This window comes from Stomoxys calcitrans, chromosome 1, assembly GCF_963082655.1.
Source record: "Stomoxys calcitrans chromosome 1, idStoCalc2.1, whole genome shotgun sequence".
Lineage (NCBI taxonomy): Eukaryota > Metazoa > Arthropoda > Insecta > Diptera > Muscidae > Stomoxys > Stomoxys calcitrans.
In genome coordinates this window covers 59,476,771-59,489,376 of record NC_081552.1, presented here as the reverse complement: position 1 = coordinate 59,489,376, position 12,606 = coordinate 59,476,771, and the positions used below count along the sequence as shown (strand labels likewise).

Sequence of the window (12,606 nt, the reverse complement as noted above, 5' to 3'; positions counted from 1 at the left end):
AATCTGTTTCCAATGTGTTAGCCGATTGATGTTTGAGTCTAGCAAGTCGTCTTCTGGTATACAAGTTGTAGGCTCGCCAACTAAGAAATGGGCCGGTGTCAAAACGCTGAAGTCTGAGGGATCAGTTGAGAGCGGGCAAAGAGGCCTGGAATTTAAACAGCTTTCGACTTGGCACAATAGGGTTGAAAGTTCCTCGTATGTGAGAGTCCGGTCTTTCATAATACGACGAAGATGATGCTTCGTAGACTTCACACCCGCTTCCCATAGACCACCAAAATGAGGGGAAGCAGGAGGTATAAAATGCCATTGGGTACCACTGTTGTTGAGGCCTTCTACCAAATGTTCAGGTAATGAAGCTTTGGATCTATGGTACAAAATCTGTAGTTCTTTGGACGCTCCGATGAATGTTGTGCCACAATCCGAGTACAAATCAGTACAAGGTCCTCGGCGAGAAGTGAACCTCTTAAATGCAGCCAGAAAATCATCAGTGGTTAAGCTAGAAACAACCTCAAGATGAACAGCTTTGGTACACATGCAAACGAATAAGCATATGTACCCTTTGGTTGTGGTGCTTCGTCTGAGTGTATTTTGCTTCATATTTATAGGGCCAGCATAGTCTAGACCACTATGTTTGAAGGGCCTTGCAGGATTGAGTCGCACTTGTGGTAGATTTCCCATGATTTGAGTAGCGGCTTTAGCAGAATATTTGAAACAAGTCACGCAGTTTCGCTTCACAGATTTTGCTAAGTTCCGTGCTGAAAGGATCCAGTAGTGAGTCATGACGTATGATTGCATCAGCTGCACTCCACCATGTAATGTTTTAGAATGAGCTTCTGCAAATATAAGGTAGGAAATAGGATCAGTTTTTGTTAATAAAATAGGGTGTTTTTTCCCAAACGATAAATCTGCGTGCTTAATTCTTCCTCCAACTCGAAGAACGCCTTCATCATCCAAGAATGGTTGCAGTTTTAGTACTCGGCTGTTGCATGCTAAAGGAAGTTTGTTTTGAAGGCAAGTTATGTCATCTTTGAAGGAAATGCGTTGGCAAATCTTGACTAACCGCAATCTTGAACTTTTCAATTCTGTTGTCTGGAGACAACCAATCAGTTTATGATGTTTTTGAATGGAATCTTTTGAGATAGACGCTTTCAAATTGTTGTAAAATCGAAGAATATACGCAGTTACCCGTTGCAGTCTGTTGAATGATGAGTATTTTGAAAAGTAGTCCGGATAATCCGACGTCTTCAGCTTGGTGGCTGTACTCGTGGTGAATGAATAGATGATTGGTTTACTCGCAGCCGGATGCACGGTATTTCTGAGCTTACAAACAGGCCAGGCAGTTGAGTCTTCATGTAGCCAGTGTGGCCCATGCCACCAAATGGTATGAGTTTTTAAATCCTCTGGTAATAAGCCTCTGGTTGCGCAGTCTGCTGGATTGTCAGATGAAGATACATATCGCCACTCAGAAATATTTGTCAAGCGTTGTATTTGAGAAACCGGATTTGCCTCATATACTGGGAGCTGAGAAGATTGTGTTTTGATCCAGTTCAGCACCGTGGTACTATCCGACCACAACATCACATTATCTACTTTGAGCCCAATGCATGATTTTACCCTGGTGACCAACCTTGCACACAAAACAGCGGCACACAACTCAAGTTTTGGTATGGTTTGTACTTTCAGAGGGGCTACTTTTGTTTTTGATTGTATTAGACTTACGTGTACTTTTCCATCTTCCTTCACAACTCTTATGTAGACAACTGCGGCAAAAGCTAGCTTGGACGCGTCACAGAATGCATGAAGATCAGTAGAGGATGTCGATTTGCTTTTAAACCATCTAGGCAGCGATAACTTCTCAATGTCCTTTAATGCAGTTCGATATTTAGACCACTCATTGTGCAAATTCGCTGGCAAAGGATCTGTCCAATCCAAACCTTCTCGCCATAGAGTTTGAAACATGATTTTCGCCATTATGGTTGTAGGGGCCAACCAGCCAAGTGGATCAAATAATCTTGCAGAATCTGAAAGTACAACACTTTTCGTAATTTTATCAGAAAAAGTATAATTGACTTTAAAATAAAAATTGTCACTTTTGGGGTCCCAAGATAAGCCCAAGGCTTTAACCATTTCATGATTTTGAAGCGGGAAGCTATTGGCTGTAGTCTGAAACTCGGAAGGAATCGTACTTAATAGTTCGGTAGAATTTGAGCTCCACTTCCTAAGGGTAAAACCAGATTTCGCCAACAAGAGGACAAGCTCATGCGCCAATTTAATTGCTTCCGTAACGCTGTCACATCCAGATATAACATCGTCCACGTATGTATCCGATTCTATCACTTTACACGCTAAAGGAAATTCTGATCTGCCATCTTCTGCTATTTGTTTCAAAACTCTTATTGCCAAAAACGGAGCGGAGGTCGTACCATAAGTTACTGTTTTCAATTTGTAAATATTCAGGTCATTGGTGTTGGGGTCACGCCATAGAATACACTGGTACAGCTGATGGTCGTTGCATACATTTATCTGCCTAAACATTTTTTCCAAGTCGGCTGTAAACGAAATTTTAAAACGTCGCCATCGAATGATAATAGTGGGCAGGTCGTTTTGCAGTGGGGGTCCACTAGCGAGTTCATCATTCAGAGATGGCTGTGGTGGAACTCTGCTGCTACCATCGAAAACGACTCTTAATTTAGTAGTGGTACTGCTTTCGCGCAAAACACCATGGTGAGGCAAGAAGTATATATTCGGTGGTAAATCTTGAGGATATCGTCCCACCTTTTCCATATGGCCCAAATGTTCGTACTCAGACATAAAGGCTTTGTAAGCTGTCGCAAATTGAGGTCGATATTTAAAAGAAGATTCAAGCTGTTTCAGTCTTTTTAGGGCAACATAGTCTGTATTTTGGAATATCGGAGCAGTCTCACCTTTTAACAAACTTCTAAATGGCAAGTGAACTTCATATCGGCCCTCACTCGTTCGAATATATGTTGTTGCAAAATATGATTCACAAGCTTCTTCCTCTAGCGATAAATTTTTTGTTTCTGCCAACTCTTCTTGTTCCCAGAATAAACGCAGCTGATTCTCGAGATTGCAGCTATTTACATTCAGGGTCGTTTTTGGGTATGGTTTGCCTATAGGGCCTGAAACTAGCCACCCGAACACACTTTCCTGCAATAAGACACTGTTTGGAAACTTTATACAATTTTGTTTTAAGATCTCACCATAAACATCACTTCCCAACAAAACATCTATCTTAGATGGCATGTAAAAAGTTGGATCGGATAACTGATATGAATTCAAATCCGGCAGATCACATTTTCTCACATCTATTGGTTTATAATTTGTTATTTTAGGCAAAATAAAAGCACTCACGGTTAAATTGTAATTCTTATTATAATTGGACACCAGCTTCAGCTCGACCATATGTTTGATTGATGTTTTAGATGTTGCTCCAATTCCATCTATCGTTGTTTTTTCAATTCTCTTTTGATTCAAATTTAATAGTTGACATAACTCTCTGTTTACAAATGAGGCTTGAGAGCCGGGATCAACCAATGCTTTAGCATAGCAAACACCGTGGGGGTGTTTAATGAGAATCTTAGCGGTAGCTAGCAGAACTTGGGACTGTTGATTCGCTGCAAGCGATGATAGGTGCGAGTTGATATGTGATGTTGGTTGTGTATGGCTTAATGCTGTAGCATTCATATTTTCTACTGCAGTAGACAGCGCGGTTGTTGTTTGATCTTGAACGATGTCTGTTGCGTAAGCAGCGTGAAGAATGGTGTGGTGAGTTTGATGGCAGAGTTGGCAGCGAGCTGCAATTTTACATTGCCTAAAGTAATGACCTGGGTTCAGGCAGTTCGTACAAACGTTGTTTTGAGATACGATTGATTTCTTTTCTGTTGGCGACAGCGATAAGAACTTGAAGCATTTGTATAGTGGGTGACGACGTTGGCAGCATACACAGGTGCTCGTACTTACGGCTGCGTTATGCATGTGCAGAGATCGTTTAAATGGTTTTTGTTGTGGACAGCGACTAACAGAGATCTGCCTTTCTGGTCGGTTATTTGATTCCTCTACAGACTCCAATGTTCTAAATGTAGTTTCCAAAAACTTGAACAAATCGTTCATTACAGGAAGTTCAGTGCTACTAATGGATTGTTCCCATTCTTTACGGGTCTGTTTGTCCATTTTCTGTGTCATAAGATATATAAGGATCGGATCCCATGTATCAATGTCTATATCGAGCGACCTTAACAGTGATAGAGACGATCGTGTTGAATCAAGCAGTTCTTTTATACTAGAAAACGAACCATTAGACTGTGGAATTGAAAATAACTTGTTTAAGATTTGTTCAATAAGTTTTCTTTTGTTTTGGTATCTTGATTTAAGTGCTTCCCATGCAGCAATGTAGTTTCTATCAGAAGCTGGGTATTGGTTTATAATATCTAAAGGGGAATCTTTACAAGACCCTTTTAAATAAAAATACTTTTGTATATCAGTCAATGAGTGGTTGTTGTGTACCAACGAAGTGAACATGTCGCAGTAGGGTATCCACTCGAGGTACTCTCCTGTGAAGGTTGGTAATTCAATTTTTGGAAGTTTGGCACATGATGATGTTGATGAGTTACTATAGTTGTTGTTGGAAGATATGAAGGTACTTGCCATATGATGATGCGACATTGTAGGCTCTTCGGCTAGATCTAATAGTTTTGATTTAAACGTAATGTAGGTATCAAAGAAAACTTCATAGAAGTCATTTGCTAGATATGGCACATCTTTTTCATTAATGGTGTTTTCCAATGCCAAAGCACAAATTTGCTCATGATCTTCCTTAAAACTTTTATAAATTGTTTCGACTTCTTCTAGAACGCATTTCATATAGCCCTTTGTTATTTCTTTTTCGGGTTTATTGTTGAAACGTTTTGCTAACCTTTGCAAATGGCTGTGTGATTTGTGTTGAACTGCTATTATCGACGATAAATTCTCCATTTTCTAGATGCGATGAATAGGGCAAAAGGTAATTGGAATAAATTGTTAATTATTTTAGCGGATTAAAGATGAACCTGTAAGCTCAGAAAATACCATGCAAAGGTGTATGAAGTTGGGAAAATTTTTAAATTCCAGATATAAAAACACTGATTTAGTTGTAACCACGTAGATGGAGTATATTACACAACTTTGTGTTGGCTTTAATTATTTTTATACCCTCCACCATAAGATGGGGGGTATACTAATTTCGTCATTCTGTTTGTAACTACTCGAAATATTCGTCTGAGACCCCATAAAGTATATATATTCTTGATCGTCGTGACATTTTATGTCGATCTAGCCATGTCCGTCCGTCTGTCCGTCCGTCCGTCCGTCCGTCCGTCCGTCCGTCCGTCCGTCCGTCCGTCCGTCCGTCCGTCCGTCCGTCCGTCTGTCTGTCGAAAGCACGCTAACTTCCGAAGGAGTAAAGCTAGCCGCTTGAAATTTTGCACAAATACTTCTTATTAGTGTAGGTCGGTTGGTATTGTAAATGGGCCATATCGATCCATGTTTTGATATAGCTGCCATATAAACCGATCTTGGGTCTTGACTTCTTGAGCCTCTAGAGTGCGCAATTCTTATCCGATTTGGCTGAAAGTTTGCACGACGTGTTTTGTTATGATATCCAACAACTGCGCCAAGTATAGTTCAAATCGGTCGATAACCTGATATAGCTGCCATATAAACCGATCTTGGGTCTTGACTTCTTGAGCCTCTAGCGTGCGCAATTCTTATCCGATCAGAATGAAATTTTGCACGACGTGTTTTGTTATGACATCCAACAACTGTGCCAAGTATGGTTCAAATCAGTCCATAACCTGATATAGCTGCCATATAAACCGATCTTGGGTCTTGACTTCTTGAGCCTCTAGAGTGCGCAATTCTTATCCGATTGGGATGAAATTTTGCACGACGTGTTTTATTGTGATATCCAACAACTGTGCCTAGTACGGTTCAAATCGGTCCATAACGTGATATAGCTGCCATATAAACCGATCTTGGGTCTTGACTTCTTGAGCCTCTAGAGGGCGCAATTCTCATCCGAATGGAATGGAATTTCGCAAGACGTCTTTTGTTATGATATCCAACAACTGTGCCAAGTATGGTTGAAATCGGTCCATAACCTGATATAGCTGCCATATAAACCGATCTGGGGATTTGACTTCTTGAGCCTCTAGAGGGCACAATTCTTATCCGATTTGGCTGAAATTTTGCATGACGTATTTTATTTTTACTTTCAACAACTGTATCAAATAAGGTTCAAATCGGTTCATTACCTGATACAGCTGCCATATAAACCGATCTGGGATCTTGACTTCTTGACCCCTATAGGTCGCAATTATTATCCGATATGCCTGAAATTTTGTACGACGGATCCTCTCATGACCATGAACAAACGTATTTATTATGGTCTGAATCGGTCTATAGCCCGATACAGATCCCATATAAATCGTTCTCTCTATTTTACTTCGTGAGCCCCAATGGGCGCAATTCTTATACGAATTGGCTGAAATTTTACACAGGTCTCCAACATATAATTTAATTGTGGTCCGAACCGGACCATATCATGATATCGTTTTAATAGCAGAGAAACTCTTTTTTATATCCTTTTTTGCCTAAGAAGAGATGCCGGGAAAAGAACTCGACAAATGCGATCCATGGTGGAGGGTATATAAGATTCGGCCCGGCCGAACTTAGCACGCTTTTACTTGTTTTTGATTGTTGTAGCGGGAAAGTCGTCCCGGGTTTCGGCACCAATTTAATGTACGAGAGTTTCTGAGTGAAACGATTTCATTTAAGGTATTTTCATAAAAGTTTATTCACAGAATACTACACATATCTTTAAACAACTGTTCTTATTATTTTTATAACAACAAGAGGTTATTTAGTAATTTTAACATTAAAAAAAAAAGACGAATGACAAGACACAAATTAATGTTTCGCTGTAGCGATCTGCTTTGCTTGAGGCTTAGTTGACAACAACTCTCTCTTGTATAAATGTAAGTTACAGGGTTTTGTTAAGTGAGAGCAAAGTTAATGTTACTTAAAAATACTGTAAGAAAGAGACAATTATATTAAGGCAAGTATCAGTGATGAGATTAAAGTTATAAAATAAAAAACGCTAAAATAGGTTTAAAGTAAAAAAGCCAATACAACATCTTATTAGTGTAGGTCGGTTGGAATTGTAAATGGGCCATATCGGTAAATGTTTTGATATAGCTGCCATATAAACCGATCTTGGGTCTTGACTTCTTGAGCCTCTAGCGTGCGCAATTCTTATCCGATCAGAATGAAATTTTGCACGACGTGTTTTGTTACGATATCCAACAACTGTGCCAAGTATGGTTCAAATCGGTCCATAACCTGGTATAGCTGCCATATAAACCGATCTTGGGTCTTGACTTCTTGAGCCTCTAGAGTGCGCAATTCTTATCCGATTGAAATGAATTTTAGCCCGACGTGTTTTGTTATTATATCCAACAACTGTGCCAAGTATGGTTCAAATCGGTCCATAACCTGATATAGCTGCCATATTAACCGATCTTGGGTCTTGACTTCTTGAGCCTCTAGGGGACGCAATTCTTATCCGATTGGAATAGAATTTCGCACGACGTGTTTTGTTATGCCATATAAACCGATCTGGGATCTTGACTTCTTTTCCCCTAGAGGTCGCAATTATTATCCGATATGCCTGAAATTTTGTACGATGGATCCTCTCATGACCATCAACAAATGTGCTTATTATGTTCTGAATCGGTCTATAGCCCGATACAGATCCCATATAAATCGTTCTCTCTATTTTACTTCGTGAGCCCCAATGGGCGCAATTCTTATACGAATTGGCTGAAATTTTACACAGGTCTCCAACATAAATTAATTGTGGTCCGAACCGGACCATATCTTGATATCATTTTAATAGCAGAGCAACTCTTTTCTTATATCCTTTTTAGCCTAAGAAGAGATGCCGGGAAAAGAACTCGACAAATGCGATCCATGGTGGAGGGTATATAAGATTTGGCCCGGCCGAACATAGCATGCTTTTACTTGTTTTTCCTTTTTTATACCCTCCACCATAAGATGGGGGGTATACTAATTTCGTCATTCTGTTTGTAACTACTCGAAATATTCGTCTGAGACCCCATAAAGTATATATATTCTTGATCGTCGCGACATTTTATGTCGATCTAGCCATGTCCGTCCGTCTGTCCGTCTGTCTGTCGAAAGCACGCTAACTTCCGAAGGAGTAAAGCTAGCCGCTTGAAATTTTGCACAAATACTTCTTATTAGTGTAGGTCGGTTGGAATTGTAAATGAGCCATATCGGTCCATGTTTTGATATAGCTGCCATATAAACCGATCTTGGGTCTTGATTTCTTGAGCCTCTAGAGTGCGCATTTCTTATCCGATTGGAATAAAATTTTGCACGACGTGTTTCGTTATTATATCCAACAACTGTGCCAAGTATGGTTCAAATCGGTTCAAAACCTGATATAGCTGCCATATAAACCGATCTTGGGTCTTGACTTCTTGAGCCTCTAGCGTGCGCAATTCTTATCCGGTCAGAATGAAATTTTGCACGACGTGTTTTGTTATTACATCCAACAACTGTGTCAAGTATGGTTCAAATCGGTCCATAACTTGGTATAGCTGTCATATAAACCGATCTTGGGTCTTGACTTCTTGAGCCTCTAGAGGGCGCAATTCTTATCCAATTTGAATGAATTTTGGCACGTAGTATTTTGTTATGATATCCAACAACTGTGCCCAATATGGTTCAAATCGGTTCATAACCTGATATAGCTGCCATATAAACCGATGTGGGGACTTGACTTCTTGAGCTTCTAGAGGGCGCAATTCCTATCCGATTTGGCTGAAATTTAGCAAGACTTTTTTTATTGTTACTTTCAACAACTATGTCAAATTAAGTATAAGTCGGTTCATAACCTGATATAGCTGCCATATAAACCGATCTGGGATCTTGACTTCTTGAGCCTCTAGAGGTCGCAATTATTATCCGATTTGCCTGAAATTTTGTACGACGGATTCTTTCATGACCATCAACATACGTTTTTATTATGGTCTGAATCGGTCCATAGCCCGATGAAGCTCCCATATAAATCGATCTCTCTATTTTACTTTTTGAGCTCACAAAGAGCGCAGTTCTTATTCGAATTGGCTGACATTTTACACAGGTCTCCAACATATAATTTAATTGTGGTCCAAACCGGACCATATCTTGATATCGCTCTAATAGCAGAGCAAATCTTTTCTTATATCCTGTTTTGCCTAAGAAGAGATGCCGGGAAAAGAACTCGACAAATGCGATCCATGGTGGAGGGTATATAAGATTCGGCCCGGCCGAACTTAGCACGCTTTTACTTGTTTTAAATTGTAATAGCTTTTGGGTGCAAGATCTGACACATGGCGGCGACATTTGGTCATAAAGTCAGAGCTGAATTTAACACTGATTGCCAACACAGTGCAAATATCTATTGAAAGTGGAAATTGTTTTGAAGTCTATACAACGACAACAGCTCTTGCTGCTGCTCCGTGTGCCCTGGTTCGCATTAACGACGAAAAATTTCGAAAGGTTCGGCCGGGCCGAATCTTATATACTCTCCACCATGGATCGCATTGGTCGAGTTCTATGCTAGAATAAGAACTGTTATGCTTTTGGAGCTATATAAAATTATAGTCCGATTCGGACCATAAATGAATGCTGAACATTATAGAAGTCGTTGTGTAATATTTCAGTTCATTCCGATAAGAATTGCGCCTTGTAGGGGCTCAAGAAGCAAAATCGGGAGATAGATTTATATGGGAGCTATATCAAGCTGTTGATCGATTCAGACCATATTAGACACGTGTGTTGAAGGTCATAAGAAAAGCCGTTGAACAAAATTTCAGCCAAATTGGATGAGAATTGAGCCCTTTAGAGGCTCAAGAGGTCAAGATCCCAGATCGGTTTATATGGCAGCTATATCAGGTTATTTATCGATTTACGCCATACTTCGCACAGTTATTGAAAGTCATAACAAAACAACTCATGCAAAATTCAGCCTTATCCGATGTGGCTGAACTGCGCGCTCTATTGGCTCAAGAAGTCAAGATCTAAGATCGGTTTATATGACAGCTATACCAGATTATAAACCGATTTGAATCGTACATAGCAAATTTGTTGGAAGTGATACCAAAACGCCTCGTGCCAAATTTCAGTTAAATCGGATGAGAATTGCCCCTCTAGAGGCTGAAGAAGTCAAGATCTACGATCAGTTTATATGACAGATATATCAAAACATGGACCGATTTGAACCATAATTAGCGCAGATGTTGAAAGTGATACTAAAACACCACGTGCAAAATTTCAGTCAAATCGGATAAGAATTGCGCCTTCTAGAGGCTCAAGAAGTCAAGACCCAAGATCGGTTTATATGGCAGCTATATCAAAACATGGACCGATATGGCTCATTTACAATTCCAACCGACCTACACTAATAAAAAGTATTTGTGCAAAATTTCAAACGGCTAGCTTTACTCCTTCGATAGTTAGCGTGTTTTCAACAGACAGACCGACATGGCTAGATCGATTTAAAACAAGTAAAAGCGTGCTTAGTTCGGCCGGGCCGAATCTTATATACCCTCCACCATGGATCGCATTTGTCGAGTTCTTTTCCCGGCATCTCTTCTTAGGCTAAAAAGGATATAAGAAAAGAGTTGCTCTGCTATTAAAACGATATCAAGATATGGTCCGGTTCGGACCACAATTAAATTATATGTTGGAGACCTGTGTAAAATTTCAGCCAATTCGTATAAGAATTGCGCCCATTAGGGCTCACGAAGTAAAATAAAGAGAACGATTTATATGGGACGTGTATCAGGCTATAGACCGATTCAGAACATAATAAACACGTTTGTTGATGGTCATGAGAGGATCCATCGTACAAAATTTCAGGCATATCGGATAATAATTGCGACCTCTAGGGGTCAAGAAGTCAAGATCCCAGATCGGTTTATATGGCAGCTATATCAGGTTATGAACCGATGTCAACCTTATTTGACACATTTGTTGAAAGTAAAAATAAAATACGTCATGCAAAATTTCAGCCAAATCGGATAGGAATTGCGCCCTCTAGAAGGTCAAGAAATCAAATCCCCAGATCTGTTTATATGACAGCTATATCAGGTTATGAACCGATTTAAACCATACGTGGCACAGTTGTTGGATATCATAACGAAATACTTCGTGCAAAAATTCATTCAAATCGGATAAGAATTGTGCCCTCTAGAGGGTCAAGAAGTCAAGACCCAAGATCGGTTTATATGGTAGCTATATCAGGTTATGAACCGATTTAAACCGTACTTGGCACAGTTGTTGGGTATCATAACAAAACAAGTCGTGCGAAATTCCATTCCAATCGGATAAGAATTGCGCCCTCTAGAGTGTCAAGAAGTCAAGACCCAAAATCGGTTTATATGGTAGCTATATCAGGTTATGAACCGATTTGAACCATACTTGGCACAGCTGTAGGCTATCATAACAAAACACGTCGTGCAAAATTTCGTTTCAATCGGATAAGAATTGCGCACGCTAGAGGCTCAAGAGACAGACGGACGGACGGACAGACGGACGGACATGGCTAGATCAACATAAAACGTCATGACGATCAAGAATATATATACTTTATGGAGTCTCAGACGAATGTTTAGAGTAGTAGTAGAGTAGCCATCCTATGGCGGAGGGTATAAAAATAATTAGTGTGAATCTGAACATGATCAGTAGTCCTGAATATCTCGATAGCCACCTTCAAAATGCTTAATATTGTGGATATCAAACAAAATAGTGCTATAGATGCTGATACGACGCCACCGTTGCGCAGGGGTTATCATGTCCTATGACGCTGAACGCCTGGGTTCGAATCTTGGCAGGAACATTTTTCGGCGGTCTTTTTCCCTTTTTCCCCTCCTAATGCTGGCGACATTTGTGAGGTACTTTGCCATGTGAAACCCATTCTAAACCAATTTTGATGGACCTCGTCGGTTGTTTTCAGATGGGTTATAACAATCCGTATCATATTTGGAGCATATGTTGAAACTATAATAACTAGGGTCGACAAATGACAACATTATTGCAAATAAGCCAAAATCTGACGAACATATATATGGGAACTACATCTAAATCTGATCCGATTTTGAGCAAACTTCTCAGAAAAAGTGGTAGTCGTCGAGGAAAGCGTTGTGCAAAATTTTGGGAATAAATGCGCTTGGAGTGGCTCTTGGAATGAAAATCGGGCGATTTACATATACGACAGCTACATCTAATTCTAAGTGGATTTCTATGAAATTCACTATAAATATCGAGAGTCAAAAACAAGTAAAATCGTGCTAATTTCGGCCGGGCCGAATCTAATATACCCTCCACCATGGATCGCATTTATCGAGTTCTTTACCCGGCATCTCTTCTTAGGCAAAAAAAGGATATAAGAAAAGATTTGCTCTGCTATTAGAGCGATATCAAGATATGGTCCGGTTTGGACCACAATTAAATTAAGCCATAAAGCCAATTCGAATAAAATTG

General features: G+C 39.9%; 1 protein-coding gene across 1 annotated transcript in view; it reads right to left on the bottom strand.

The window, feature by feature from the left end:
- Window positions 1–709: 709 nt before the first annotated feature.
- The window catches only part of LOC131995881 (uncharacterized), a 61,251-nt gene continuing 49,354 nt past the window's right edge, over window positions 710–12,606 (bottom strand). The window contains exons 3-4 of the mRNA XM_059365154.1: window positions 1,720–4,995; window positions 710–833 (exon numbers count right to left, since the gene is read on the bottom strand). Of these exons, the coding sequence (XP_059221137.1) occupies window positions 795–833; window positions 1,720–4,995 (3,315 nt within the window). The 3' untranslated portion in view covers window positions 710–794. The remainder of the gene's footprint in view (window positions 834–1,719; window positions 4,996–12,606) is intronic.